The sequence below is a fragment of the Thermobia domestica genome, chromosome 10 (assembly GCF_964235325.1).
Source record: "Thermobia domestica chromosome 10, izTheDome1.hap1.1, whole genome shotgun sequence".
NCBI classification, from domain to species: domain Eukaryota; kingdom Metazoa; phylum Arthropoda; class Insecta; order Zygentoma; family Lepismatidae; genus Thermobia; species Thermobia domestica.
In genome coordinates, this window is record NC_137463.1 from 90363490 (window position 1) to 90390047 (window position 26558).

Genomic DNA, 26558 nt, shown 5'->3' on the forward strand with positions numbered 1-26558 from the left:
CGTGAAACGTAAAACTGACAGATTTCATTTCATTCGAGTGTTTCTTCAGTATGAGCTTTCACTGTGAGCTGAAGATACTATTTCTTCGCGTTCTCAGCCACTTGTCCAGATATCCTCTTGGCACCATGCAATCTTCTAGAACAGCGTCTACCCTTTTGAGCAAATATGCCAGGATGCAGTTAGATATGTGCTTTTCGCAGAAAATAGTTTCAACAACTATATCAGAGAACACTGCCTCCCTCAATATCATCATTGAGAACACTACATTTTGCATCCAGTAGCAGTAAAGAAATCAACCCTACTTCATTAATTCAGTAATTGAACAATGGACCTAAATCGATTTTTCCCTGACTTTCCGTGACCAATCTGCCATTTCCCTGACTTCAACTGATACATTTTTACTTCCCTGACCTCTCCCTGACTTTCACTTATTTTCCAGAATGTGGACACTCTGGTAAAGGTTTTGTATGTATTACTGTTTCATAGAAAAGAATGGTGCCATATGATATTTGCCGTTGCGTGAGTACGTATTGGATATTTGTCTTCCCGTAGAGTTAAGAAAGCTACACTTATTGCGTTTTAATTGCAATTCAAAGTAATTAATATTGCAATTGCATATTTCTTTAAATGTCATAGCATATGCTTGCAGTACTTACTGTATTTCATTTTCTTAGAGTAAAAACATTCATTTAATGGCATGTGTGGAATTAAAAGTATAAGTTGTTTATTAATTTCCAGTTTCAATATAACTTCTGCAAAACAAACGTCATTATTCATTACTATGATTAATATTATTCCTTCTACTTATTTGTTTTGCAAATTTAGTAAATAATTTGATCACACAATTTTCCAGACAGAATTTTAAGATGTTCATGAGCAAGAACTCAAATCTCTTCTTACACTTTCGTTGTTTAAGAGTATACGAGTATACTATACTCGTAAAGAGTACTCTTCTTACCTGTATTGCTCTTAAGAATTTACTTAATAAAATAGAAATATTATATACGGTATTTTAAGTGAAAAAAATATAATATCCTATTAGTTATACAACCTTTCATCAAACAATGTTAGAAACAACCAGGAAATCTAACATTGATATACAATATTGGTAAGATCATGTCTTGTCCCGCCCCCCACACTTTTAACGTCCAACCGCCGCCACTGTCCTTGAGGTTGGTTTAGACTATCCATCTGAGTTGCATGAAGACCTTTCCGATTTTTCGATGGCTCTAGTGTTTGAGAAACCGCGAAATAGTAAGCAAGCAAAATTACTGTTGGTACGCAAATCGCATTAGGTGGTTCATTCCTGTGTGCTCCAGTTTTATTTTATAAAAATGTTAGAGCTTTTAAAAAGTCCATAGAGTGTTACGATTTAAACAATGGACATTTAAAGACTAAGCATCTGAGAAAAGAGTCAAATGTTGCAGAGAAACAACGAAATGCTGAAATTTCTATACGGGAGAAGATTGAAAGGTTTCTTTATATATATATATATAAAACTTACGAATCAAATTGTTTCTTCAATATCACCTAATATAATTCATTAGAAAATAGCATATATAGTCCCACAGCTATTTATTTGTATACAGATCATAGATCATCCCCTTCAACTCAATTTCATGGCAAATTCTAGCCTTACCTTCTTCATCTCATCCCTCTCGTGAATTTGTCTTTTATATTCACTTTACCCTCACGCAAACGTGTATCTTTCATGCTCACCTTGCATAAATTTTTCATTTCGCATAGTAAATATCATTTAGTTCTTCCCGTTTCTCCTCTAAACTATTAATTAGCTCACTATGTATGTGAGATTAATTAGCTAGCTTACTATGCCAGTTGCTTTCCCATTCCTTACGTTTTCAAGTTATTGACTTCAAAAAAATTCTCAATATAGTAAGTACGTTGTATTCTTCACTTACCTGTTCCTATAATAAAATTATCAGAGGCATATTGAGAGGGAAAAGAGGAGCACTAATAGCATCATATGGCAGGGGAATTTGAAGAATACAATTTTTGGATTAATTCAGGAAATATTATTTATTTTCTAAATAAAGCTACTCCAACCGCTTTGCTGTTCTCCTGCGATTATAAACTGCAATTCGAAAAATAAAACTAACAGAACTGCACTGTTAATTTGTACACTTCATACACTTTGTATTAATATCAGGCACGTAGCCAAGGGGGGTCCGGACACCCTCCCCTTCGAGACGAGAAATGAAAAAAATTAGGGAAGGATGAAACATAATGAAATGAGAAAAAGAAGGATCAGCGTTAAAAATAAACTACAGGAAGCTTTTGGTTACTCTTTCTTATGAGGAAATTTGTATTACTTGCTATACATGGTTGCGAGATGAGCAAGATATCCTGGAAGAGTCAGGGAATTTGAAATTTCTAGAAAAGTTGCGGAATTCTCAGAATTTCTGCTACTAGTCAGGGAGATTTCAAGCTTCCAAAAGCATCGTGTCGTTGTGTAACAGCGTGGACATTTTCTATCATAATTTTTCGTCATCGCATCCTTGCAATATCAAGCATGTTATTTCAAAAACAATTTTCTACTGCTCCTTTAACCTGTCATTTGAAACAGACAATAGTTGACGGAATAATAAAAACAAAACTATATGTGGAAAGAAAGTTCTGTTAACATTTGATTCAACAGAAAAAGGAACGCAGATATTGCAAAATATTTTACAAGACACTATTGAGTATGTACTTTCTATAATAGTGAATATGTACTTTTTATAATAGTTAAGGTCATAATGAAAGGAGAATTGTTATATTTGAATAAACAGAGGAAGGATGTACACGAAATCCTGGCTACTGCCTGATTAATATAGTTTCTATAACATCAGAAATTCAAGCTTACATTTTTATGAAATGCCTCAAGAAGAGCTCTGCTCAGGGCAGTCAGTAATATTGATATACCGCCTTGATACGTCGCCTGTTTATTTCAAGAACGACATAACTCAAAAATCTCTCTTATTAACTTATGGGCAGAAAATAAAAGCTAATCTTCATGTCTATCTCTGGTAAAAAAAATTTCATAGATGTTATTCCAAAACTGGGCGCTAGAGAGCACTTTGTGTCGTTGTTGCGTATATTTGTTTTCATTGCATTTCGAAACTTTAAACGCTTCTCCTGAAAAGTTAGGAATTTTTAATTATGTCGTTTTTGAAATAAACAGGCGACATGCTTTCCATCTACGTAAAACTTCTATAATTTTGTATTATACTATCATATTTAAACTATCTTTCTAATTACACATTTACATTTACCCTATTTACTAATGTACAGTAATTCTCAGTTCTTCCTAATCCTCTACTTTTTAAAATTCCTTACGGTATGCCCAGGAGACGAGACATGTTTCAGTATCGTATCATATCGTATCGTAAACGAGATTAGTTTCGAAACGGCTCATTCTTTGTGGATTTCGAGACGAAATTATACAAGTTCTTCTCTCATCTTGAACAACTTATTGTAATTTTACAAATTATTTCGAAAGAAACATTCACTCAGAAAGTTATCTGTAATGGAACTAATACCAGCGTTTATTAGGTTAAAAGATTAGAGAATGCTTAAATTTAACTGTTAACCTTTCGAAATTAATCTTTAGCGGATACATTATATAAGAATAATACTACATAATAAAGTTATATTATTATTATTTAAAATATTATTGAGTAGATCCTTAATGAAACTTTGTGTATGGCACTGGTATAAAGTACAGGATGTATATGCTTGAAATTTCATATACACGAGATATTCAAGTGTTAAGATGGATTAGTTGCTTGATTTGGAGTTTAATGTATCGTTCTATGGAAATCGATGGTTGGTTCCAAGGGAATCAATAGTTAATGTTTTCGACTCGGAAGATCTGGGTGCGAATTTGTGAGTGTGGGTTCAACGTTGAGCTTTAAGGATATATTTCATATAGCCTCGGTGCTACAAAGGGAATTAACTTCAAGCCAACCAACTAAAAAAAAAAAATGAAACAGACTGCTTTGTAGTAAAGGCAATGATTCTAATAATCTGGCAACAAGAAAACAATATTTCTAAAAATTAATTTACTCTATGACATGTTTGCTGCGTGGTCTTTTAGAAGATATTCAAATAGTTTTCCCGTTCTTGTGTTACAGGTTTTGCAGAATTTTGCTAGAAAATATTCTATTGTAATAAATCGATATATTGTATATATTCAGTGAACCGTTATGGTGTATATTGTTATCACTAAATCAATATTTGTTATTCGCGTAAGCACATAGGAACCAAAGATTGCATTACTACAAATTCAAAAAAGAGATTTGAACCAATTCTTATGTTATCAGATTTCATGTTCTTTGTTTTTCAGGAACGACTTTGGTAAACTATATCTTGAACTACCGTCTAAACATGAATGACGCTATTGTGTGTGTGTTAGGAACGATATCCTTATTATCATATTGTATGACGGCTGCTTCTGCTAAAAACACACAGCAGATGTATATAGGTAAGTATTAACCGCTACTAATTTTATATTAGTATTCTATTTTTATTTTTATATTCTAAATGTTTTAATCAATTTTCTTTCTAAATTAACATTGTATATTTTATATACAAACAAATTCAACTTCTCCTTTCAAATACTAAGATTTAAGGGTAACATCATTCAAGAGAAGAGATTAGTTTTCCTTGTGCCTTCTGATGAGAATGCAAGGCAATTCATAATAGATGCAACATTAGACATATGTTCACCCAGTCAACAAGACTGTCATTATACTTTCAACAATGGTTTGCTATGTGTCCTAAGCGGAGCAAAAGAAGCCCAAGATAATCTTACACTACAATACAAAGAAAGGTCTCTACATTACTGCCAAATATGCGGCAACATACGCCACTATTGGTGCGACAAAGTGTTGGACTGTTTGTTCCATAACCTCTTAATCTCATGTCCATCAATTGGTATCTGTATAAGTTTAATACATGGAAATAATGAGATCTTCGGAAAACAACTGGCCAAACTGAATCATCAAGGTTCTGGGAGAGCAAATTACCGTCACTTTGAGGTAAAAGTGAGTAAAACAGTCAAGTCTAAAGAAAATAATTGTGGAGTTCCTTTGCACATTAGCTTACCACCGAGCATTTCACATGTCGTAATGACATGCGGCGGCCATTCAGCCTAATTTGTAGACTGGTCCCTTTAAAAACATAACCTGTGTTTCCGCTGTACTTGGACTCGAGTTGTACTCCTAGATATGGCACACTTTCAAGATGTGTCCCTGGACTTTGATTCGCATCAGCGATGTAGCCCCTGTACTCACACAACGGGAGTGGGGGTACGACCACTGCGTTATCAAACCGAAGTTATGAGTGCTTACCAGTTTACCTGCTATTCGAGTCGGCCCTGCTAGCTAGTCAGGTCCTTCCATTTTCTTCAGGCATGGCTGCATAGCGTTATAAAGCAAGCTTTCACAATTGCAAGCACCAATTACTGTATCCAAAGGTTTGACTAAAACGCGATAGAGTCGAAACCAATCCGGGAGTCCCAGGCAAACCTGAAGGGGCTTAATCCTTCCCGGCCCTGTCTACCTCTATCGTTCAATGGCTACCGCCTTCTGCATAGAGATACAGGAAACACATCCAGATGCTAACGTATCTCATCCTGGATCGAACTGTGCATGTTAGGTCACAATTTGGGTTTGATGCCAACCACTTACCCTGGAGAGATTCCTCCTTTCATCTGGGATCGGAAACCTTTATTCAGAATCCTAGGATCGACATTTTCCTCCCGTCGCGTTCAGTCCCTATCCAATCACTGGACTGACATTCTCCCCCAGTAAGATCATCCAAGAAATTCTGAACCCCCTCTATAATAGAGGTACAGCGTACATCACCAGAGCTAATGACTGATGTAGACAGATATGTACACAGATATGTTCATTTGGGAGTAGTAAAGAACCTTTCCTGGCGTGCTCCTCCAAGCAATACAGGATTGCATATCTTTAACATGTTTAGGTTCCACGTACACATTATAGCGATGCTACTTTCCGAACCTAATAGTATGTGTAGGCTACCAGTTGTGAGGGACCCTCACACCTTCCCTCGATAAGGCCGTCCAAGCAATATGAAACTTCCTCTATTTACGGAAGAGGTACACCGTACACTAATAGACCCAATGGCTGATGTAGACTGTCTCCCTTTAAAGACTATGGCCATTTGGGAGTAATGGTACCCCTGGTAAGGTCATGGATCATGCATCCAATGAAATGATCAAAGCCTGGGACGAAGTATTGCTCCTACTAGATATATATATATATCTTGCTCTTGAAGTACGAAAGTGCGTTAGAGTGTAATATCCCATCTCCATCCCAAAAGGACGCACTAAACGCTCTTTGAAGACAACACCACATCCATTCTTCCGGAAGGGCGTTGGATCCACGCCAATGGATATATCAACTATACCTCTTTAATATGTGTTTTGGTACCACATGGTCTTGTCTCCCGGACCCAAGGGCATCTAGTTGTCCAGTTCGGAGGACAGCCGAAACCTCATCTTCGCCAGTAGAAGCGGCAGTTCACAAAAATGTTCTACTTACATCGATGAGACCTAATGAGGTCTAACGTACCCTGTCAAATCCGATGCCACTGGTTAGTCATCATTTGGAGATCTGACAGAAAACTTCACTCTTCGGCAGGTTGTTGCAAGGGTATCCTCACTACCTACGAATGGGGTAATAGTACAAGCCAGCCATAACGATATTAACCTGTTTCCACGTACTTCCCGAGTGCCGATCTCCCCCTCAGAGAGTGCGCATCCGCCACAATGCATGTCACTGGTGCCTCATGACGAAGGACACTCCCCCTTTCCAAGCATGGAGTTGGGATCGGCTTGTTGGGATTCCCTTCGACAACTGGAACTTACAAGCTTGCACCATAGCAAGCCAACAAGTGTGTAAAATGTTAGTTCTGTCCAAGGAAAAAAAATATATAGGAAATAGCCGCACAAATGTAGCAGCTCTGGTAATTTTATCTGCATGGATCTTCACTCAAAGCGTCTTTTGCAATATTTGAACAAAATAAACTTGTGCATTATACTGGATTGTCGTATAGGTATGTGATACTGAGTACCTTAAATGTAATTAATTAATTAACAGTATTATTATTATTATTATTATTATTATTATTATTAGATATTTGTGACCAGTGGCGGCGATTGGACGTTAAAAGTGGGGGGGCAAGACATGATCGGAATATTTGTATATCATTGTCAGTTTCCCTGGTTATTTCTTACACTTTGTTTGGCGAAAGGTTGTATAACTAATAGGATACTATCTTTTTCGGTTAAAATACCGTATATCGCATTTCATATTTCATTAAGTAAATAGACAAGAGCAACGCAAGTGGGTACTATCCCTTTGTACTCTTAAACAACGAAGGTTGTAAGAAGAGATTTGATTCCATGCTCATAAACATCTTAAAATTTTGTCTGGAAAATTGTGTAATCAGATTATTTAATAACAAATTTACAAAACAAATAAATAGAAAGAATAATATTAAACATAGTAATGAATAACGAGTCTTGTTTTGTAGAAGTTATATTGAAACTGGTGATTAATGAACAACTTAATTTTAAATTCCACACATGCTATCAAATGTATGTTATTACTCTTAGAAAATGAAAGACAGTAAATACTACAAGCATATGCTACGACATTTAAAGCAATATTTGCTTTTGTAGCTTCCCGAAATATGTTCGTTGCCATTAGGTGCAGTTTTCACTTTCTCGGAACACATTAAAACACAATAATACTTAGAATCACTCCACACATCACTCCACTAGAAAATAATCTTAAACCTAAAATTGTGTTGAATTAACTATATTTCATTGTATATACACTCGTGCACCCCTAAACACACCACTCACTCGTATATTACACTACAAAACAATGAAAAAGGTAGAAGTTGTTTCTTATTACGCTCTTTTTAATCAATATTCCTTACTTTACAAAGAAGAGAAGACATTTTAGAAACTGTCAGTTTATGTGCAATTAAAGAATGCCTTGTGAAATACTTTTTTTGTTTGTTTGTTTGTTTGTTTTTGCGAAACGTTCTCTCAGTTTCAAAGCGGCTGACTAACATATCGAGGCCTTGTAAGGAAAGGGATATAGAAGCAAACCGTGCTAAATCCAATTTCGAATTTTATCTGGGAACGAAGAAAAAGTGACGCCCTCGTGTTTTCAGAATTGTTGAACAACTTTTTTTTTTGTTTTGTTTAGTGGTTGATTTCACTCATTTGTATCAAGTAGTGACCATTAAAAAAAAAACTGTTCAACAATTCTGAAACAAAAGGGCGTCACCACTTCGTTTCGTGAGAAAATTGAAGAATGGATTTAACAAGTTTTGCTTCTATATCTCTGAATGCTGGAATTGTTGTGCTCCAATAGGTCAATTTTGCGGTTATTTTCCGTGGCAATTAAAACACAATTCTTGTGGCTTTCTTAACTTCACAGGAAGAAAACCAATACGTACTCACGTAACGGCAAATATTATATAGCAACATTTTTTTTCTATGAAACAGTAATACATACGAAAACTTTAACTTCCAAATGAAATTATAGTATACATTAATGGGTTACTTAAAAAAAGTGGGGGGCAACTGCCCCCCTTTGCCCCCCCTAATCGCCGCCCATGTTTGTGACTGGGAACGGACATTTGAATGCGTCTTTGTATTTAACTTTAAACGTAAGTTTTAACAAACTTGAATAAGTGTTAAATATAAAATAAAAGTAATTTAATAAGATTAATTTAAAGATTTCGTATTAAGAAACATGTAAGAAGGACAGTTACACAAGACGACAGTACCCTTACAGAATGGTCCTAAGTTGCATTAGCGAAGTGTTACATTTCTGTTAAGTAAAAATGTGAGTCCGACGCATCACGATGGTGGGAACTCTGAGTTGAACCAGAACGGAAGAAGACAACAGCAGAATAATGATATCCTTCATCTCTCAAACAAAAGAATGGAAGTGCTCAACGAAGTGTAGGAAATGTCGTATTAATTTTGTCTTGAGACTACAAGAGCACAATTCTTTAATATGACTTACCCAGAGAACATAATGTAAACGTAGAACCTACTTCAGTCTTCTGCTCAAGAAACTGAAACCAACTTTCCTGCAGAGACAACGTGGTCTGGTGTCCAACGATGTTCTTTTTCTTCAAGACAATGTGAGACCATACTCTTCCAGTGCCACACTGCCTACCATCGAGAACCTCCAGTGTGGGCACTTATCCCATTCTCCGTATTTGCCAGGTCTCGCATCTTCAGATTGCCTTACTTCATCTCTGGTCCACATTAAACTGCAGATCAAGATTCCAGAATGAAGTGGAATCCCGGTCAGCTGTGCAAAGTATTTATTTTGCAGTGAAATCACTTTCCTTGTCAAGTTCTAGAGAGATGATTGAACTAGAGAACCATTTTGATTAAAAACAGAAATGAAGGGTAAGGGGAAAAACCAAGGAATGTCCATGTATGTGCTTTTTCGGGTGCTTTGTCCTATCTGTTGATGACCCTTGGTACTATTTGACTGTATATGCCATATGTAGAAATGTTCACGTAAAATGGACAGAAGATTTAACTAACCCTATTCTTCTTACGCGGTTTTCAATATTAAATCGCAGTTTTCTCGAAAATGCAGTTTTGTGACATTCCTTCTTTCTTTCCCTTGCCCTTCAAATATGGTTATTTTGCTGTCTGTAATAACTATTTTTCTAAAGCAATTCTGTTATTTATTGAATTAGCCTAATTAACGTTACATCTGAAGTAAACATATTTGTATATAATTATTATTTTTAACCTTGTAGCTGGAGTGTTTGCTATGGTCGCCACAGTTCCTTGGGTCAACGGGAGATCTATGTTGTCAAAATTCGTCACTCCCAAAGAAGTAGGTAAGCCAATAAAGAAATTATTGGTCTATTCCGTAACTTTTTTATCATTTTGTACAATATATTTAAATTTTATGAATAGATAGAGTAAACATATCTATATTTCGTTATTTTTTGTCTTGATAAAAAAAAAGAGCATGATTTACTATGGAGCATCTTAAAATATATAACAGAAACATGGTGAATGTATAATAATTTCCAGTACAATAAAATTTGGTATATTTTGCATAGTTTATTTGTTATGGTTTAGTGCATATTTCATGCCGGAGCATGATTATATATTTCAGTATAATAAAATTTGGTATCTGTTGCATAGTTTATTTTTTACGATGTTTAGAGTATATTTCATGCAGGAGCATGATCAATATCGGGATTAAACATTCTATAAACACCATAACAAATAAACTAGGCAACGGACACCAAATTTTATTACAGTGAAATATATTATACTGAAAAATAATTCTGCACTCTTCAAGTGTCCGTCTCATATTTTAAGATCCCATATATCTATCTTTGGTGATACAGTATACATCTATTCTATTCGACAATCCACTTCGACTCACACCCTTCTCAGCATATCACTGTGGAGCATAATAACTACGTTAGTGATATGGTTGCAAAGATCCTGAAGATGAAGAAAAATTGAAGGAATATTAACATTGTTCTTCACGACCTTCCACAAGGAAGATATTGCAGGGAGTTAAATTTCGAGTTATGAAGCAAGCGTATGGAGCAGCAAACTCTATAAGCACTAAGCTCCGTATTACAAGGGTCATCCAGAAAATAAAGACTGCTTAGTTATGTAAAATGAAAAACACAATATTGGAGAAAAACTATTCCGTTACATACCTGAAGCTTCCTTCACTTCTCTATATAATCACCTCCTTCATTTAACATTTGTCTACTTATTCACGACCTTCGAAATTCTCATGATACAGTCTTCTGCCGCTAGGTCAGTAAGCAAGGTGGTTAATTGCTGGATCAATGCGAATGTGAATTTTTTGATCATCCATCCTATAGTCCGGAACTTGCTCTAGCGATTTTCGCCTTTTCCCTAACCTGAAAGAGATTTTGGTCATTAAATGTTTTGGAAGTGATGAAGATTTGGAGAATGCAGTGATCATCTGTTTTAACGAACTTGCGGCAGAAGAGTATAACTCAAGAACTCTGAAATTCGTGACCAGATACGATAAATGGTTAAAAGTTTAAATATAGAGAAGTGAAAGAAGGTTCAGGTATGAAGAGAATTGTTTGTTTTTTTTTTTTTTTCAATAAATATTGTGTTTTCCATTTTGAATAAATAAACGGTCTTTATTTTCTGGATGACTCTCGTACATCTGCATCTCGTATGCAGTGACAGGGGCGGATCCAGGACGGACTTCTGGGAGGGGCTGTAGGTTGTAATACTGCTACTTAGAGCTACTTTTAAGAGTCCAAGCTCTGGGATGGGTTTTATTTATACTATATAAAATAAGAAAATTACCTCTTTTAGGGTGGGCGATCGCTCCCTGGATCCGCCCCTGGCTGTGGCATATAGTGAGTGTTGTTCAAACAACTTACAAACATGATACTTGTCTTTTCCATCCATAGATGAAAGCACAATTAATATGCTAGATTTTGTTTACAGAATTGAAGTTTATTTCCATCAGAAAAAGAAAAGACATTTTACCAGGATAATAAATTGTTAATCGTATATCATTGTCACGCAGAACATTAAGATCGACCATATTTCGTATGCACAACAGCAGAAATTTAAGTTTAATGATCTTTTTAAAACAAAAATCTTGAAGTTGGGTATGAAATTAAAGAAATGGTACAAATATGGGATTTTCTATCTACTGAATTTCCTGTGGTTAACCAGATTATGTTGTGTGAACTCCGATTTTATCCATTTTAATCGATGTTATCACTTGCGTTCTAAAGTTTATTCGTGTGGATAAAGCCATAGTTCGTGTAGCACAAATCGGTTGTTGGAAGCAGATTTTATTTATTTATTTGATTTTATTTTTATTTTTTATTTATGATTATATTTTCCGGCATCTCGTGCTAAATATTTGAAAAAATCTTGTTATCAATCCAACGTATGTGCACAAATGATTTACAACTCATTAAAACAGGTATTTTAATCATGTAACAACGAGCACACAAACAGGTTCAATTGACTCAATACAAGAACTACAGCTACCATCTGTTGGTACTAGGGATGGCCACAAAGTTCCGGTTCCGGCGGAACCGGTTCCGCGAGGAACCGGTTCTCGGAGATCCGGTTTTCAGAACCGGTTCCAGATCTTGATCCGAAAACCCGGTTCCAGAACCGGATCTTAGGAACCGGTTCCAGATCTGGATCTGAAAACCCGGTTCCAGAACCGGATCTTAGGAACCGGTTCCAGATCTGGATCTGAAAACCCGGTTCCAGAACCGGATCTTAGGAACTGGTTCCAGACCTGGATCCGAAAGCCCCCAAAGACCCGTAAAGGAGGCACTAAGTTCACCTTCAAAAATAATGCAAAGAGGACCATGGGCTTGTGCCTTCCCCGCCCAGACCCGCTTGTGCCCCCAGAAAAAAAATTGGTCTACCAGTGGGTGTTTAGCCAAATGAGTTCGCCAGTTTTCCTGTTTAGCCAATGAGTTTGCCAGTTACCCAGTTTATTTAGCCAAATGAGACAAGCTGCCGCTGCCTGGTCGCCTGCCTGTCGCTTCCACCATTTTATCTAGCATACTGTTCACAGCTTGCCAGCAGCTCGGGTTTAGCGCAGGGATGGTCACAAAGTTTTGGTTCCGGCGGAACCGGTTCCACGAGGAATCGGTTCTGTTTTCAGAACCGGTTCCAGACCTGGATCCGAAGAACCGGTTCCAGCCTGGATCCGAAGAACCGGTTCTAGACCTGGATCCGAAGAACCGGTTCCAGACTTGGATCCGAAAAACCGGTTCCGGAACCGGATCTTCTAGAACCGGATCCGTTCAGACCCGAAAACCGGTTCCATCAGGAACCGGTTCTGGCCATCCCTAGTTGGTACAATAAAACAGAGAACCTCTTTGCTTTAGGGCAACATTCACTAGATGACAGCACGAGCGACTCGATGACATTGACTCTTCAAGGTGAAAACGTTATCTTTAATCTCTGTACTTCTTTACTTCATGGCCAGGACCATATTAAAATTTTATCTTTTTGTCCTTTTTTACTTTAAGGGAAATTTGGATCCAGATATTCTCACATATCTATGTGATAATGAACTAGGCAGCAGACTCGTTGAAAGGTGTAATCATTACTATTATCATTTAAATGTGGCATCAGCCAATTTTTCATCACTCAAGCAACTCCTTTCAAAAACGATGGGATTTCCAAAGAAATGTGGTCAAAGAATACCTTGTTTTTCGAAACTGTACAAAAAATTTTCACCTTCGATGAGTCTTCTATAATGCTCGGTGACTTCGTAGAGATTTTCAGTCTCCCAGTTGATCACATTGTGCCGATTCACCTTTCAGAAAAATAGAAAGTTGATTTGCCGCAGAAGTGAGTGAGTTTACAAAAGATTCCACTATTGCTATCAATGAAGAAATTACGACTCACATCTTTGTCATTTTTGCAAATATCTTTGACCAAGTGAAACTTGAAGGGTTTAAACTTCACTCTCTTATGCATCATCCGCCACATTGTTGATTGCGAGTCGACTTGCACGTTTAATGAATTTGTGCGGAAGGCGCTGGTAAATTTCGTTAACATGAAGGAGTATCTTCGCTTGGACCAAAGCTTCTCAACCGAGTAGCTGTATACAGGTACTTTGAATTTTGCATACGTCCTTGGTACTGTTGAAAGTAATGGATCTCCTGGAATTCTGCTTGAGATCTCGTTGTACAATTAAAATTGATTCTTGTGGTTCAAAACACAAAACAACTGTGAATGTCATATTTGCTACTGTCTCCTAGCGACATTTAACGGTAACTATTGGCCTGAGATTTTCCTTTTAAAAATGAAATGCTCTTCCTCTATCGACATAAAAACACGATTAAAAATCTTGACAAACATTTCTTGTCTGTGTACCAAAAATGTCGTTTCTGAGAATCCAGAGTTTGGAATTCTCATTTACGAGAAATAGAAAAAATTGAGGCGGTTTTATAAAACGGGACTCAAACCTATATTGTTGTTTTCTTTATGAATGGGAGTTGATAAACCTCATTTCTGAGAAAAGATTTTCTCTGTTCACAGAAAAAATGAAATCTTTAAATTTTACGTCCCACGATTATGCCGGTTAGGCTAAAGGAGACGGTGATGATGAGAGAAATGGTGGAATGAAGAAAGTGGGAGGAAACGAGAGAACCCCGAGAAAACTCACGAGCACGGTGTTTGTCCACCACAAAGTCCACACGGCGCGAGCTGGGATCGAGCCAGGGACCTCAAGCACCGGAGGTGAACGCTCTACCACTGAGCCACCGCGACACCGCTCTGTTCGCAGATCAGAGATACATGAACAACACAGTATGAACAGTTTTGTTCAGAAAGACGGGCCAGTCATGTATGTTTGAAGAGGTGATAATTATTATTTGAAGACAAAATTTAGTCAAATAGAAGAAAATCTTGTTGCCAATTAAGTTAAGCCAAAATATTAAACGTTCCTATATAATTTTGAATGTGTACATGTAAACAGAAGTAGAGACTATACTGTACATCAGCAGTGTATTTCTACCAACATCTTGCTTACTTACTTATTCGTAAAATCAAGCTCCGAAACAATGTCTTTCGGGCTGGCTGTCAAAAGTAGTGGAAATTATTGTTTCAAAACTAAAATTAAAATTTGAAATGAATGTTTGGGAGGTTTACATCAGTAAACAAAGTACACAAGACTAAGTTTTAACAATCAGCTGGTCCAAAAAGCAGTTGTGTGATGCAGAAGCTGCATAGACCCCACTGGGGCCCCGAAAAGTAAAATTAATCGATATTATCATGTTCCAATGGACATGGGTGATGAAAAATAATTTAAAATTCCTGTAATTACGTGAATATTGTGATATTTCTTATATGAATATAATTTTTTGAAACTAAAACCAAGAACGAAAAACAATTTGTCTGACCTTGTTGTGAAAGGAATAGTATGCACGATGGTATTTTCAGTAAAGTCAAAATAGTTAAATAAAACAGTTTCAAGGTTATTATTTTAAAGAAAAGAAAAACACGATTTCCTTTAAGCAAAAAATACAAGTGTAGAATGTGTTTTCGAGACTCTAAAATAGACTACAAGATAGTATATAAACCAGCAGTTTTATACACTTGGTATAAAAACATCAAACATCGTTCGTCATTCAACGATCTATTATTTAGCATCATTTTATGGCTCCCGGCGTAGGAATTTCTCTCATGTGTTTCATGACATTTTTTGTTCTATTTTCACATGAGTAGGGCACATTTTTTCTTTGCTGAATCCATTGTGGTCATTTTTCTTTGCCTCATTTGTTTGTCATGCCCACAACTCGCAGTCAGGCTTCTTTTATTCCCTTAAATACGACTCAGTCTCAAAACACGAACACATGGCAGGTATTTCTAACCTCATCCCCGATACATATAGTGCGTCCAAGGAACAAAACCGAGTTGGTTTTTACAGATTTTTTTGAAGATTACACTGGATTCAAAATGCATCAATTTGTTTTGAAAAATCACTTTCCGGCCCTTCTCACCACTAGTTTTCCACCCAAAATCTCTCAACTCTCCCATGGTCAACAACTCAACAAAAATTTTTGAAACAGTTTGGCGATGAGCAAATTTCCAGATCTCGCATTCATCAGTATAGAGCTCGTGTTCAACTTCCCAACGAGCCTCTTTCTTAATATGTTTTTGCCAAGAAATTCCTCGCGGACCAGGCCTATACACAATCAGATTTTCAGGAATTTCTCTTAGAATGTGTATCCGGTATGGCTCCGGAAAATATTCGTTGGTTTGGCACCCGAAACATACCAGATTATCCAACATTCTTAGACGAAATCACAACTTTGGAGCGCACACAGCTCATGGCCAAGAAACGAGAAACGGAAGCTTCACTTTCACGCCATCTTTCAGACGACTCGACTAACAGCGCCATTCAAGATCTCACTAATCGAGTTTCGCAATTGCAGCTTCATCTCAACACCTTTCAAATTCCCAACCTACCTCTGTTCATTTCGCTCCCACCCGCTCTCGTTCTCCCAGTCCTATCAATCGCAACTCTTTCTTCCCAAAAAACACTCCTTCTCACTCCTCACAACCAATCTCGCCCAATCCTCCATCCTCTTGTCTTCAACATTCTTATTTCACTAATCCACCTTCTCCTTCTTCTAACTCCTGCACCCATTGTTTTCTACATCATTCTTCCATATAATACTCCTCGCACCATCTACTTAGATCTCCAAAGCTCACTTCGGTCCACCGTGTCCTTAAACTTCCTTCAATCCCTCAACATCACAGTTAAATACGGACTACCCTATCAACACCGTTCCTTAGGCACAGTAGAACAAAAATTAGGATCCTTGCAAACGAGTCTCAAATTTTTGTGCCAGGAGAACCAGAAATTTGGGCCTCGCTTCCTTGCTTATGCAAGTGTGGCTCCTAACAAGTCCCCATCGACCTCTATCGGTCTCTCTCCTCATTTTCTCCTCTATGGGGTTCATCCTATATTACCGTTAGACAATTTATTACATGTCAAACAGGAAACATTGAACACCAACGACCGACTTATTGCACTTAAGGAAATGAGAGATATCGTTGAATTCCGAAAAGACCAAGTTTTCACATATCTCAAAAAAGCGGATTGAGAAAGCTAAAACTCCGACATAGTTTTCCCCTGGCAGTTTAGTTATGGTCTTCGACACTTCCTCTAAACCAAACACTTGTAAGCCAATTTTCCGCCTTTATAAAGGGCCTTACAAAGTGATTTCCAATGTATCAGCAGATGAATATCTATTAGATATTGATGGCAAGACCACAGTCCCCGATAACAATCTTCCAATAACACACCCGATCAAATATAATCTCTCATACTTTGCTCCTTGTTCGTTCCTCTTGTCGCAAAATCGTTTTTCCTTTTCTTTTTCCAAACCGCTCATTTAAAATTCTTCATTTCCGCAATGGTCTCTAGCAAAGTAATTCGTGCCTCCTGTCATGTAATTTTCTTGCACATGACATATCTCCATGTTAGCATGAACCAGTTTTCCAACCCATCAAGCCTATCAGGTTGCAGTCTACTAGGATGCTGTGCACCAGGAACAAGCCTACCAGATTGCAGTCTACCAGGATGCTGTCCCCCAGGTTGAAAGGATGCTGTCTCAAAAGGTTGCCATCTACCAGGATGCTGTCCCCCAGATTGTAAGGATGCTGTCCAAAAGGTTGCAGTCTACCAGGATGCTGTATACCACGGTCAAGCCTACCAGATTGCACTTTCACAGGATGCTGTCCACCAGGATTCCGTTAGCAGTGTGACTTCTTCAGGGTACTTTCCCTCACCATGCTATTCTCTCAACAGAAGTGTTCAACGAGTCTCGCAGCTTTGTTGCCTCTTCACACAGTGTTTTTTTAGTGCTCCCAAGTGTTCTCAACGCAGTCTCCAGGCTAATTGCCTCTCCACTTACAGTGCTCTAAGTGCTACGTTCTTTTCTATTTTTCGTAGTGTTCTCTCTCCCTTTCCCCATAGTGAATCAGCACACTCATTGTGTAGAACATGAATGATGAAAAAAAAGAGTTCTCTGGTTCTTTCGAAGAGATGACGTTTGAATTTTTAAAAGGGGGATAATCATGTTCCAATGAACATGCGTGATGAAAAATATTAATTAAAGGTTCCTGTAATTACGTGAATATTGTGATATTTCTCATCTGAATGTAATTTTTTGAAACTAAAACCAAGAACGAAAAACAACTTGTCTGACCTTGTTGTGAAAGGAACAGTATGCAATATGGATTTTCAGTAAAAGTCAAAATAGTTACATAAAACAGTTCCAAGGTTATTATTTTAAAGAAAATAAAATCACAATTTCCTTTAAGCAAAAAAGACAAGTGTAGAATGTGTTTTCGAGACTCTAAAATAGACTACAATATAGTATATAAACCAATATAAAAACATCAAACATCAAACATCGTTCGTCATTCAACGATGTATCCTCTCTGGACCATCAGGATGCCAAATTCAGTTGCGCGTTCTAAGCTGACGATCATGGAAGGATTAATGGACTGTGAGTATGCTTCATACGTATTATTGCATGACTTAACGCTGTGCGAAGAGAGTACTTAATATTGTGAGCACACGAGAGAACTCAAGGACTGTCTCCTTGTTAATTCGAACTCCAAAACACTATACTACTAAATTCTATTGTAGTTTACCTGTATTATATCGCTACTTTAATTCATTATGGTGTTGGTTATATATATTATTATTCACATACTCCAATAAATCCTCTTTTATATGTAACTCAACTTGTTCCTTATACCATAAACCCACGTACTATGAGTTATGCATGAATTAAGCATTATGATGATATTTTAATTTTATGAATCTCATAAAACGTGACATTTTAGCATCATTTTAATATCAACTTGCTAAAGCAATTTGAGAGCACACTGCTTCTATTTCTCAGAATGATTAAATTTCCAAACTATAGTATCCATAATGTCGGAAGTATTATAGAACAGCTGTGTCCGTCTGTCGAGAGGTATAGCGAGATATGGATTTTTGCAATCGATTTAGGGTCCCAAGAATGCGTCCCGTCTCCTCTGTTAATTGTCTATTCAAACTGGAAATGGTTCAAAGTAATTATTTCCGGTTTAAATTTTTATCGCCATAGGACGAAAATAGTAACAGATAGCGGCAAGCGGGTTTCTGAAATCGATCCCGTGTCCCAAGAGAGCATATCGTCACAACCCACAACACTATACCGAAACCGAAAGTAGTTCTAATTTACTATTACTTCTGGTTACAGTGCTAATTTTCATAGAACAGAAACAATAAGAGATATTGAAATGCATTCTTTTTAATTGATTCAGCGTCCCAAGAATAGGCTCTATCTCCTCCATTAACTTACTCAAACCGGAATTGGTTCAAATTAATCATTTCCATTTTTAACTTTTATCACCGTAGAACAAAATTGTCTTAGATAACGACAATTGGTTTGGCTTTATGCAAACGATTGAGGGTCTCAAGAGAACATACTCACAACCTGTAACACTACAAAAACCTGAAGTTTTTGAAATTTACTACTACTTCCGGTTACAATACTGATTTCTGTAGAACAAGAACGGTAAGAAATATCGAGATGCAGTTTTTTGCAATCGATTAGCTCCGTAAGAGTAGGTCCTATAACATTCCAGGAAAACCTGAACTGGTTGGGATTTACTATTACTTGCACTAATACTGATTTTCATAGAACAAAAATGGCAGGAGATATGAGTTGCAGTTTCTTTCAACTGATTTAGCGTCCCAAGAATAGATTCCATCTCCTCCATTATGTTCAAATCGGAAGTGGTTTAAATAAATATTTTTTCATATTCAAGTAAGTTTCTATTACCAGTATTAATAAACAATATCAGAGCCAAATGTTGTGTATTGTCATAATTTTACAACCAAATTCAGATAGTCAATTTGTTCCTAATGGAATGATTTTTAGATCTTTATGGAATTGCATGAGGGTAGCGAATAATATAGGTAGTATGTAAAAGTAGTGGACAATATCCTGCAGAAATCAGAGATCTTAGAGATTACATTAAGAGCAGAACATTGTAAGTCATTAGGTGGTAATTTTGTAGTATCCTTCTTTTTGCGCATATGTATTTCTTGTGTTTGTTTCTAGGGTCAATCCTCTATGGTTTAGCTTTTTTTCAAGCTGTAATCCAGCTGTTGCAGCCATTGTATATTTTACTCTACCGAGATACTCTCGACTACTTTCCTGCAGCAGCTTATTACATTGCAGCTATTTTCGTCTCGCTAGCAGGATGTGGATTCTGGTAACTACTTTTACTATATAATTACATATATAGTTGTAACAACTTACATAATTATCTGTAAAAGATATATACAAGACGGTGCAAAAGTCCTAAGCCTATTTCTGAAGTTCTAGCTTTGAAAATAATAATAAAAAACTATTCTGTTGTTTGATTTCATTTATTAAAACGTTTACCCTTTGTGTCATTAAGTAGAGAAGGTAACGTTGGCCAAGTAACCACTGTCAGAGTTGATGCACAATCGGACTCGTTTCACTACATTTTCCATTACTTTTCTGAAAAGTCTAGCGATAAATTCTCTACCTCTTATTAAATATTCTCCTTTAGAGTCGTCAAGGTCTGAGCCTTGCTCCTGTAGATTCTTGACTTGAAAAAAAAAAAAAAAAAGTTTGGAGCTGACGAATCGGGCGAACTTGCAGGCCAATTCAAATTGCTAAAACGAAATATTAAGCGACCAGAAAATGCTTCAGAACGGCTATTGTTGCTCGTGCTGTGTGTGCGATCGCACCATCCTGCTGGAATCACATGTTTCTCTGACTTAATTCGTCAATTTATGACAGCAAGAAGTTATTGATCATGGTTCTGTAACGCGCATTAGAAACACTCACAGTGTTGTCAATGCCGTCCCCGAAGAAATAGAGGCCAATGACTTTTTCTCCGTAAACATCTCACCAAACAATGACTTTGAGAGGATGTAATCGCTTTTCGTGAATCGCTCGCCGATTATCAGTGCCCCAGAAACGAAAATTTTCCTTATTGACATATCCACATACAGTAGGTGAAAATGCACTTGGTCGCTCATGATGATTTTTAGTGGAAATTTTTCACTGTCGCGAGCGAGGTTTAGGAGGGCTTTGCTGAAGTGCACACGTACCTGGTGGTCTATAGGCAATAACTGGTTTGTTGTTTGCACTTCGCATGGGAATATCTATAAAAATTGCACCAAAATTCACTGTAACGACCGTTTGTTAATGTCCAATTACGTGGCACGTTGTCTGATTGATGTCTGAGTGTCCTCTTGGACAGTGTTGAATTCAGATATTTTCACCTGGGGAGGAATGTGAACTTTTCGGGAGGGAGGGTTGTTTTTCTGTATTTTTGCAAGAAAGCAGCATATTTAACAATTCCATTCACATGCACATCTTACCTAATATTGAGACTAATTACTGATAAATATTCAATGTGAGATTATAATTTTAAAAAAAAGCAATCGTTTAATTTTATCTAAAACATTAAATAAAGACTGGCAAAAATATTTTAGACTAAACTTTAACTGCAATTTGCAGTAGCTGTTTAAGTTATTTTTTTCTATATTCAGTAGTTACTGTTTGTTACTAATGTAGAACTTTTTTTTTTAAAAAAAGATTTAAATTAACTCAAATATTTTTTGTCCTAAAACAAACATACATAGTAATATCTTAACAAAAAGAAATCATTCTTTGTCACATTTCTGATTATATATCAAGTATATTAGCCTTGGTTTCTTCACTGCATACACACCAATAGTTTAGTTTACGAAATCTTCAGTAGGATTAGTGCCGTGCCGTGAAAAATCAGCGCTTGGGGCGAGAGTATACGACGGTACCCCAGTGAAGTCGACAGACCAGCTGCGAAAGGTGAGAAAATTTTAAAAAGTAAACCCTGCTTTTCCTTGATTTTGAGCACTTTTTATTTATTACTTTTTTCCTTTCATTTTATATATGTGCACATGCCCACATGCGAACATGTGTTTCATTCATCTCTTTTTTCTTTCCTTCTTTTCTTTTTCCCTCCCGAATCATGCGAACCTTACTTCCGTGCCCGGGGGCGTCGCCCCGCTTACCCCTCCTTCGTCACCTTCAATAGCAATCTTTCACTTATATAGGCCTACTACTATTATATTGATAAATTCTATATAAATCTCTAACCCAGGAGGGATAACTGTTCCTCCCTGATCCCTCTAAATGACCCCCTCTGAATCTCACCCTTTAACTGACTTATTTTTAGTTAAAGAAAGGTGTGTTTACTTTAACAAACGTAAAACACATTTACGTCTGTTACTTCCGATGCGAGAAATGGGATTTAGGCGCTCTATTTCAAATAATGCAAGAACTGTACATTTTCAAGAACTGAAGTCTGCTGACATCAGAGATCATATGGAATGATCGAAAGATCTTCCCTATCTTTCCTTTCCTATATCAATCTGTGCTAGTGCTACCTACTAATATATAATATAGGGCGAGAGTATAGTACTTACTGAAATACAAACCTTCCTTCAACAGTTGACAATTTCATGTTCTGCCAAACTCGGTCATAGCACTTGACTATTTTGGTATTCTATCTTAGATGTTACAGGTTTAATATTTATATAGAATGGGTCTGCGTCATCTATATGTATATTGAGAGATCGGATTTCGTCTGCACGTGCACGGAAAGAAAAACAAATAATTGGATGAAATAATTTCTACATTTTGTGACTGAAATGTTGGGAGTTTCTCCGAAAGGAATGAATTTTGTTCGGGAGGAGATTCCCCCCGGGCTACCCCATGAATTCATCCCTGCTCTTGGATATCTGCACCCACAGAAGCGATGTTCTTGGCCGAGCCGGGTCGGCCGGCCACTTCTACTCGCCCGCATTGAGCCAGTTTCCTCGGGGCGGATCGTTAGACATCACAATGTTTGATCAGTTGGTGCCGTACCCAGGAAATCGATGACGAAATTCACACTCAGCCAAAGTCATTTACCCATTGTTTCCCAAACACATTGCTAACATGAGAGTATCGTACGATATTGTGACGACTTTTGAGCAAACTATATATCAGCGGCGGTGTGCCTTGTAAACGCAGCAGTTGCAATGCGTCTCTATTCCGAATGTTACTTCAATATATAGAAAGTATGAACAAGAAAAAGATTCTCTTTTATTATTTATTTATTAAACTTAATTCAGTTACTATTATCATAATATTCAATCACTATTCGCTTCCAAACATAATAAACAATTACTGCGCAATGTAAGTTTCAAAGTTATTTCTATACAAAGCTTCTTCTTCGGCATGATTAAGCACTGGTTAAAATAAATACCAACTCTATATTTTACAATACCTAGAGAAATAATTATGTACGTTCAATTTCATTTATGGAATTAGGAAGGAGACTGCTATGTTCTTCGTACACATTTGAAATGAAATAAAACATTTATATTAGCATTACAAACAGACATAAAAGTTTTTAGTAATTGACACGTGAAAATAACGTGATTTTAATTGTATATACCACCATCATCACGCCCATCTTTGTTTACGCGAATCGTATTTGCATTTTTTTCTCTTTCTTCTCTCAATTCCTCTATCCCTCTAGTCCTTGGTGGATAGCGCATGCGCCTTTAGAGTGGGAGACCCGAGTTCGAGTCTCGGTGGGGTCTCATGTGTTTTGGATCCCACGTTAAGCTATAGATCCACGTCTCATATAGCCTCGGTGCTGAAAGCGATGTTGAACTCAAATCCAATCCAATTCACTTGCCACAAGGGATAAAAAACATTGAAGGATGGGTTACATGCAAACATTGAGTTACTTTTGTAAACATTGGTAACTAGTGGGGAAGTTGACTACTGATGGTTGCCAAAATATTGCAACACTTGTTGAAAATTCAAGAACATACAAGCAATGTAGGTAGGATATAAATGTATTTTTCAAAGTTAAGAAATAGAAGCTCCCTGCCATATACTCTGTGTTACTGGATGTAGTTGCAGCGCTCGTCCAACTATAAACATAAATTAATCTCTTTTTTCAACTGTTTTCAGTGATTTCTTTTTTCGAAATGCGTGAATATTGCGTTGCGCTGAAGTGTCAAGTTTTATTTTTACCCAATTGGAGACCCGTATTCTATTCCCGGCGGGAGCTTATGTGGTTTGAATCCTACGTTAAGCTGTAGGTTCACATCTCATTTAGCCTCGCTGCTGAAAAGGACGCTCAACTTAAAAGGAAATCGGTTACCCAAACAGTACTCTAAGACTTCTAAAACATTCCTCGATATTAAAAAAAAAGACAGTTACACAGCATACAATTCAAGGCAGCAACCGCCTCTGATGAATTGGTTGGTGTGAATAAAATGTCCGCTTTGACGTCTAGTGGGAAACTCATCTTATGAATATAACATAGGATGCAGCTAGGTCATGGGTACATTACAAATACGTCCAGCAAACAGGATGGGCTACCCAGACAGCCAGGAGGTATTGTTGTTGAACTGAGTTGTATGAAAGTGCACCATGGAGAACACATAGTTGCGAATGATTTTTCTTTTCGAATTCAAACTGGTATATTCTAAATTACAAGAAGCAAAAAACATTAACAATGCAGTCGGGTCAAGAATGGCGTATAGTTAGTAAATATATATGTGAAGTTACTAGCTCTTGTATAAGTTACAAGGAATTTAATGGTCTATAATACAGGGTGGTCAGAAACAACACGAAAACTGAATCAATTTCTGTTAAAAGGGAGTATGTGACATTTTTAATGATTTTTACTTTTTGCTAAAATTGAGTATTTTAGAGGTAGATGCAACGATTTGTGTTAAAAGGAAGTGTATTCTTTGGAACGTGTTGAAAATACAAACATTGAATTATTTTATTATAATATAATACATTATAATATTATACTATGATATATTATAATATATTAATGTGCCCTGTTGGTCGGTCTATCAGCTGTACTGGAATCTGGACAATCGGTCAGGAATTTGGGTAATAAAACTTAAAGACAACTCTCTTGAGTTAAAAAAAAAAAAAAAAAAAAAAAAACAAATTCTACAATTAAAATAATATTTTCTTGTGTAATGCTACTTCCTTGTATTCCCAATTATGTCTCGTCGCACAACTGCCTGCTTTGGCGTTACACCAGGTGAAGACCAGTCCCAACTTTGTTGCCACAGTTTTAGATCCCGTGAAAGATACTGTGAGAAAATTTCACCTTTAATTCTGGCACAATATTAAGGTTTGCAGGATTTTTATTTAGGATGTAGGTGACCGAGGTATATTTTAGCATTAACCGATATGGATTCAAAGTACTTTACAAGTCGGAGTAAGGTAAACAATGACGAAAAGTGTTAATTCAGAATTTATCCTCACGGAAATTATTATTAAAAAAAAAAAAAAAGAAAAAAAGAAATTTTTGGGAGAAAAATGTTTGCTTTCAAATTATTATAATTACTATTTACTATTATTAGTATCCCTGTCTTTCATTAATATACTACCAATGTAACAGTGTCAAAATTTTAGATATATTTCAGAAAAACCCTGGTTTCACATTTTATGCCATCATGTTTTCCGTTAAAAGGGCGTATGCGTCCAAAGTTTATTTATTTATTTATTTTTGGTAGATTAAACCATAATTCACAGTTAATCCTATATAGCTAATAAACAATCAGTAACTATGTACATTTACACATATTTTTCTTTTTTTTTTTTATCAACCGAACCGACTCTTGAAAAAACAGTTTTTTTGTCATTTCCCGAAAATTGTGTTTACTGCACATACGCCCTTTTAACAACAATCGATTCAAACAGGAAATAAATATGTATAAAGCACATCCTCCTTAGATGATCGTTAATCTGTCTTTAGCACCTCATTGTCATCGGATTCTATGAAGTCTATTCAGTTAAATATTGGAATCATCTTGAAAGTTGATAGGAACTATCCAAGTAAGAATAATTATAATTTAACAAGAAGGCTTCCTATATAATTATTTTTAGAGTATAATTTGAATCAAACTAAATGAGAGTACCTATCTTTCTTTCACAGGATTGTTTATTTCTTGGAGTTATTATCCTCTGATGAACAACAGAATATTATGGCAAACGGTAAAAATGTAAGATCGTATACAGGATTAACACAACAGAAAACTGATGATGTTTCACATTGAAACTTACTTCTGTACTTTTACAGGGCAAATAAATTTTATACATAAAAGGATCTTTTCGTTTTATTTTTTTCAATTTGTGAGAACGTTTTTCTTTTTTAGAAGCAGAGAAACAATCAGAACAGTAATGCTAAATGTAAGAAATAGATACAAGGAACAAAGAGAAATTCGATATTAAATTAAACCTATTCCGTGTGTTAGCTAGTAGTACCTCTTACGTAACAATCTCACATTAGTTTAAATCCGATTTGGAAGTACTGATCGCACGTGTAATATCGGCTTGCCACTAAACTGGGGATGCAAATAAGCAACAAATATTTACAAGCCCAAGAAAAAGCTACTAGCCCACATCCCACAATAGAAATCATGTACTTACCTTCGGTATGATATTAAATACTCGCCCGCACCGCTGAACTACTCGCCCCGGCCGAGTGGTTATTTGCAACCCTGCACTAAACCATAGAATTGAAAGAAACAATGTTCATGTGTTTAGCTGTATGCTTTGGTCAGTACCAGTGACGATTTTTTAAAATTTAATTTTATTTAATTTTATGGGGTCTGTAGCTTCTCTGTAGATGCAGAAACAGTCACTCTAAACATTTCTATTAATGTTAAGGGTAGATTTTTCAGCTTGACATCTAAATGAGTAAGACTAACATGTAACACACGCTTTGACACATTGCGGAATTATTGCGGGGGTATTTGATATATTGCAGTGCTACATCACTAGTGGACAAAGATGTGACAAAACAATTCAACTGATTTCTAAGCATTTCACAGTAAATATGAAAGTGTTCA

The 26558-nt window shown here is 36.5% G+C and overlaps 1 protein-coding gene across 2 annotated transcripts in view; it reads left to right on the forward strand.

Moving 5' to 3' along the window:
• LOC145662555 (putative peptidoglycan muropeptide transporter SLC46) overlaps window positions 1-25813 on the forward strand; it is a 91913-nt gene extending 66100 nt beyond the window's left edge. The window contains exons 3-6 of one of the 2 annotated variants that reach the window (XM_081728233.1): window positions 4346-4483; window positions 9835-9918; window positions 19717-19870; window positions 25643-25813. In XM_081728233.1, the coding sequence (XP_081584359.1) occupies window positions 4346-4483; window positions 9835-9918; window positions 19717-19870; window positions 25643-25763 (497 nt within the window). In that variant the 3' untranslated portion in view covers window positions 25764-25813. Of the gene's footprint in view, window positions 1-4345; window positions 4484-9834; window positions 9919-19716; window positions 19871-25642 lie in introns of those variants that run through there. The other variant, XM_081728234.1, reaches the window with a different exon arrangement.
• Window positions 25814-26558: the final 745 nt, after the last annotated feature.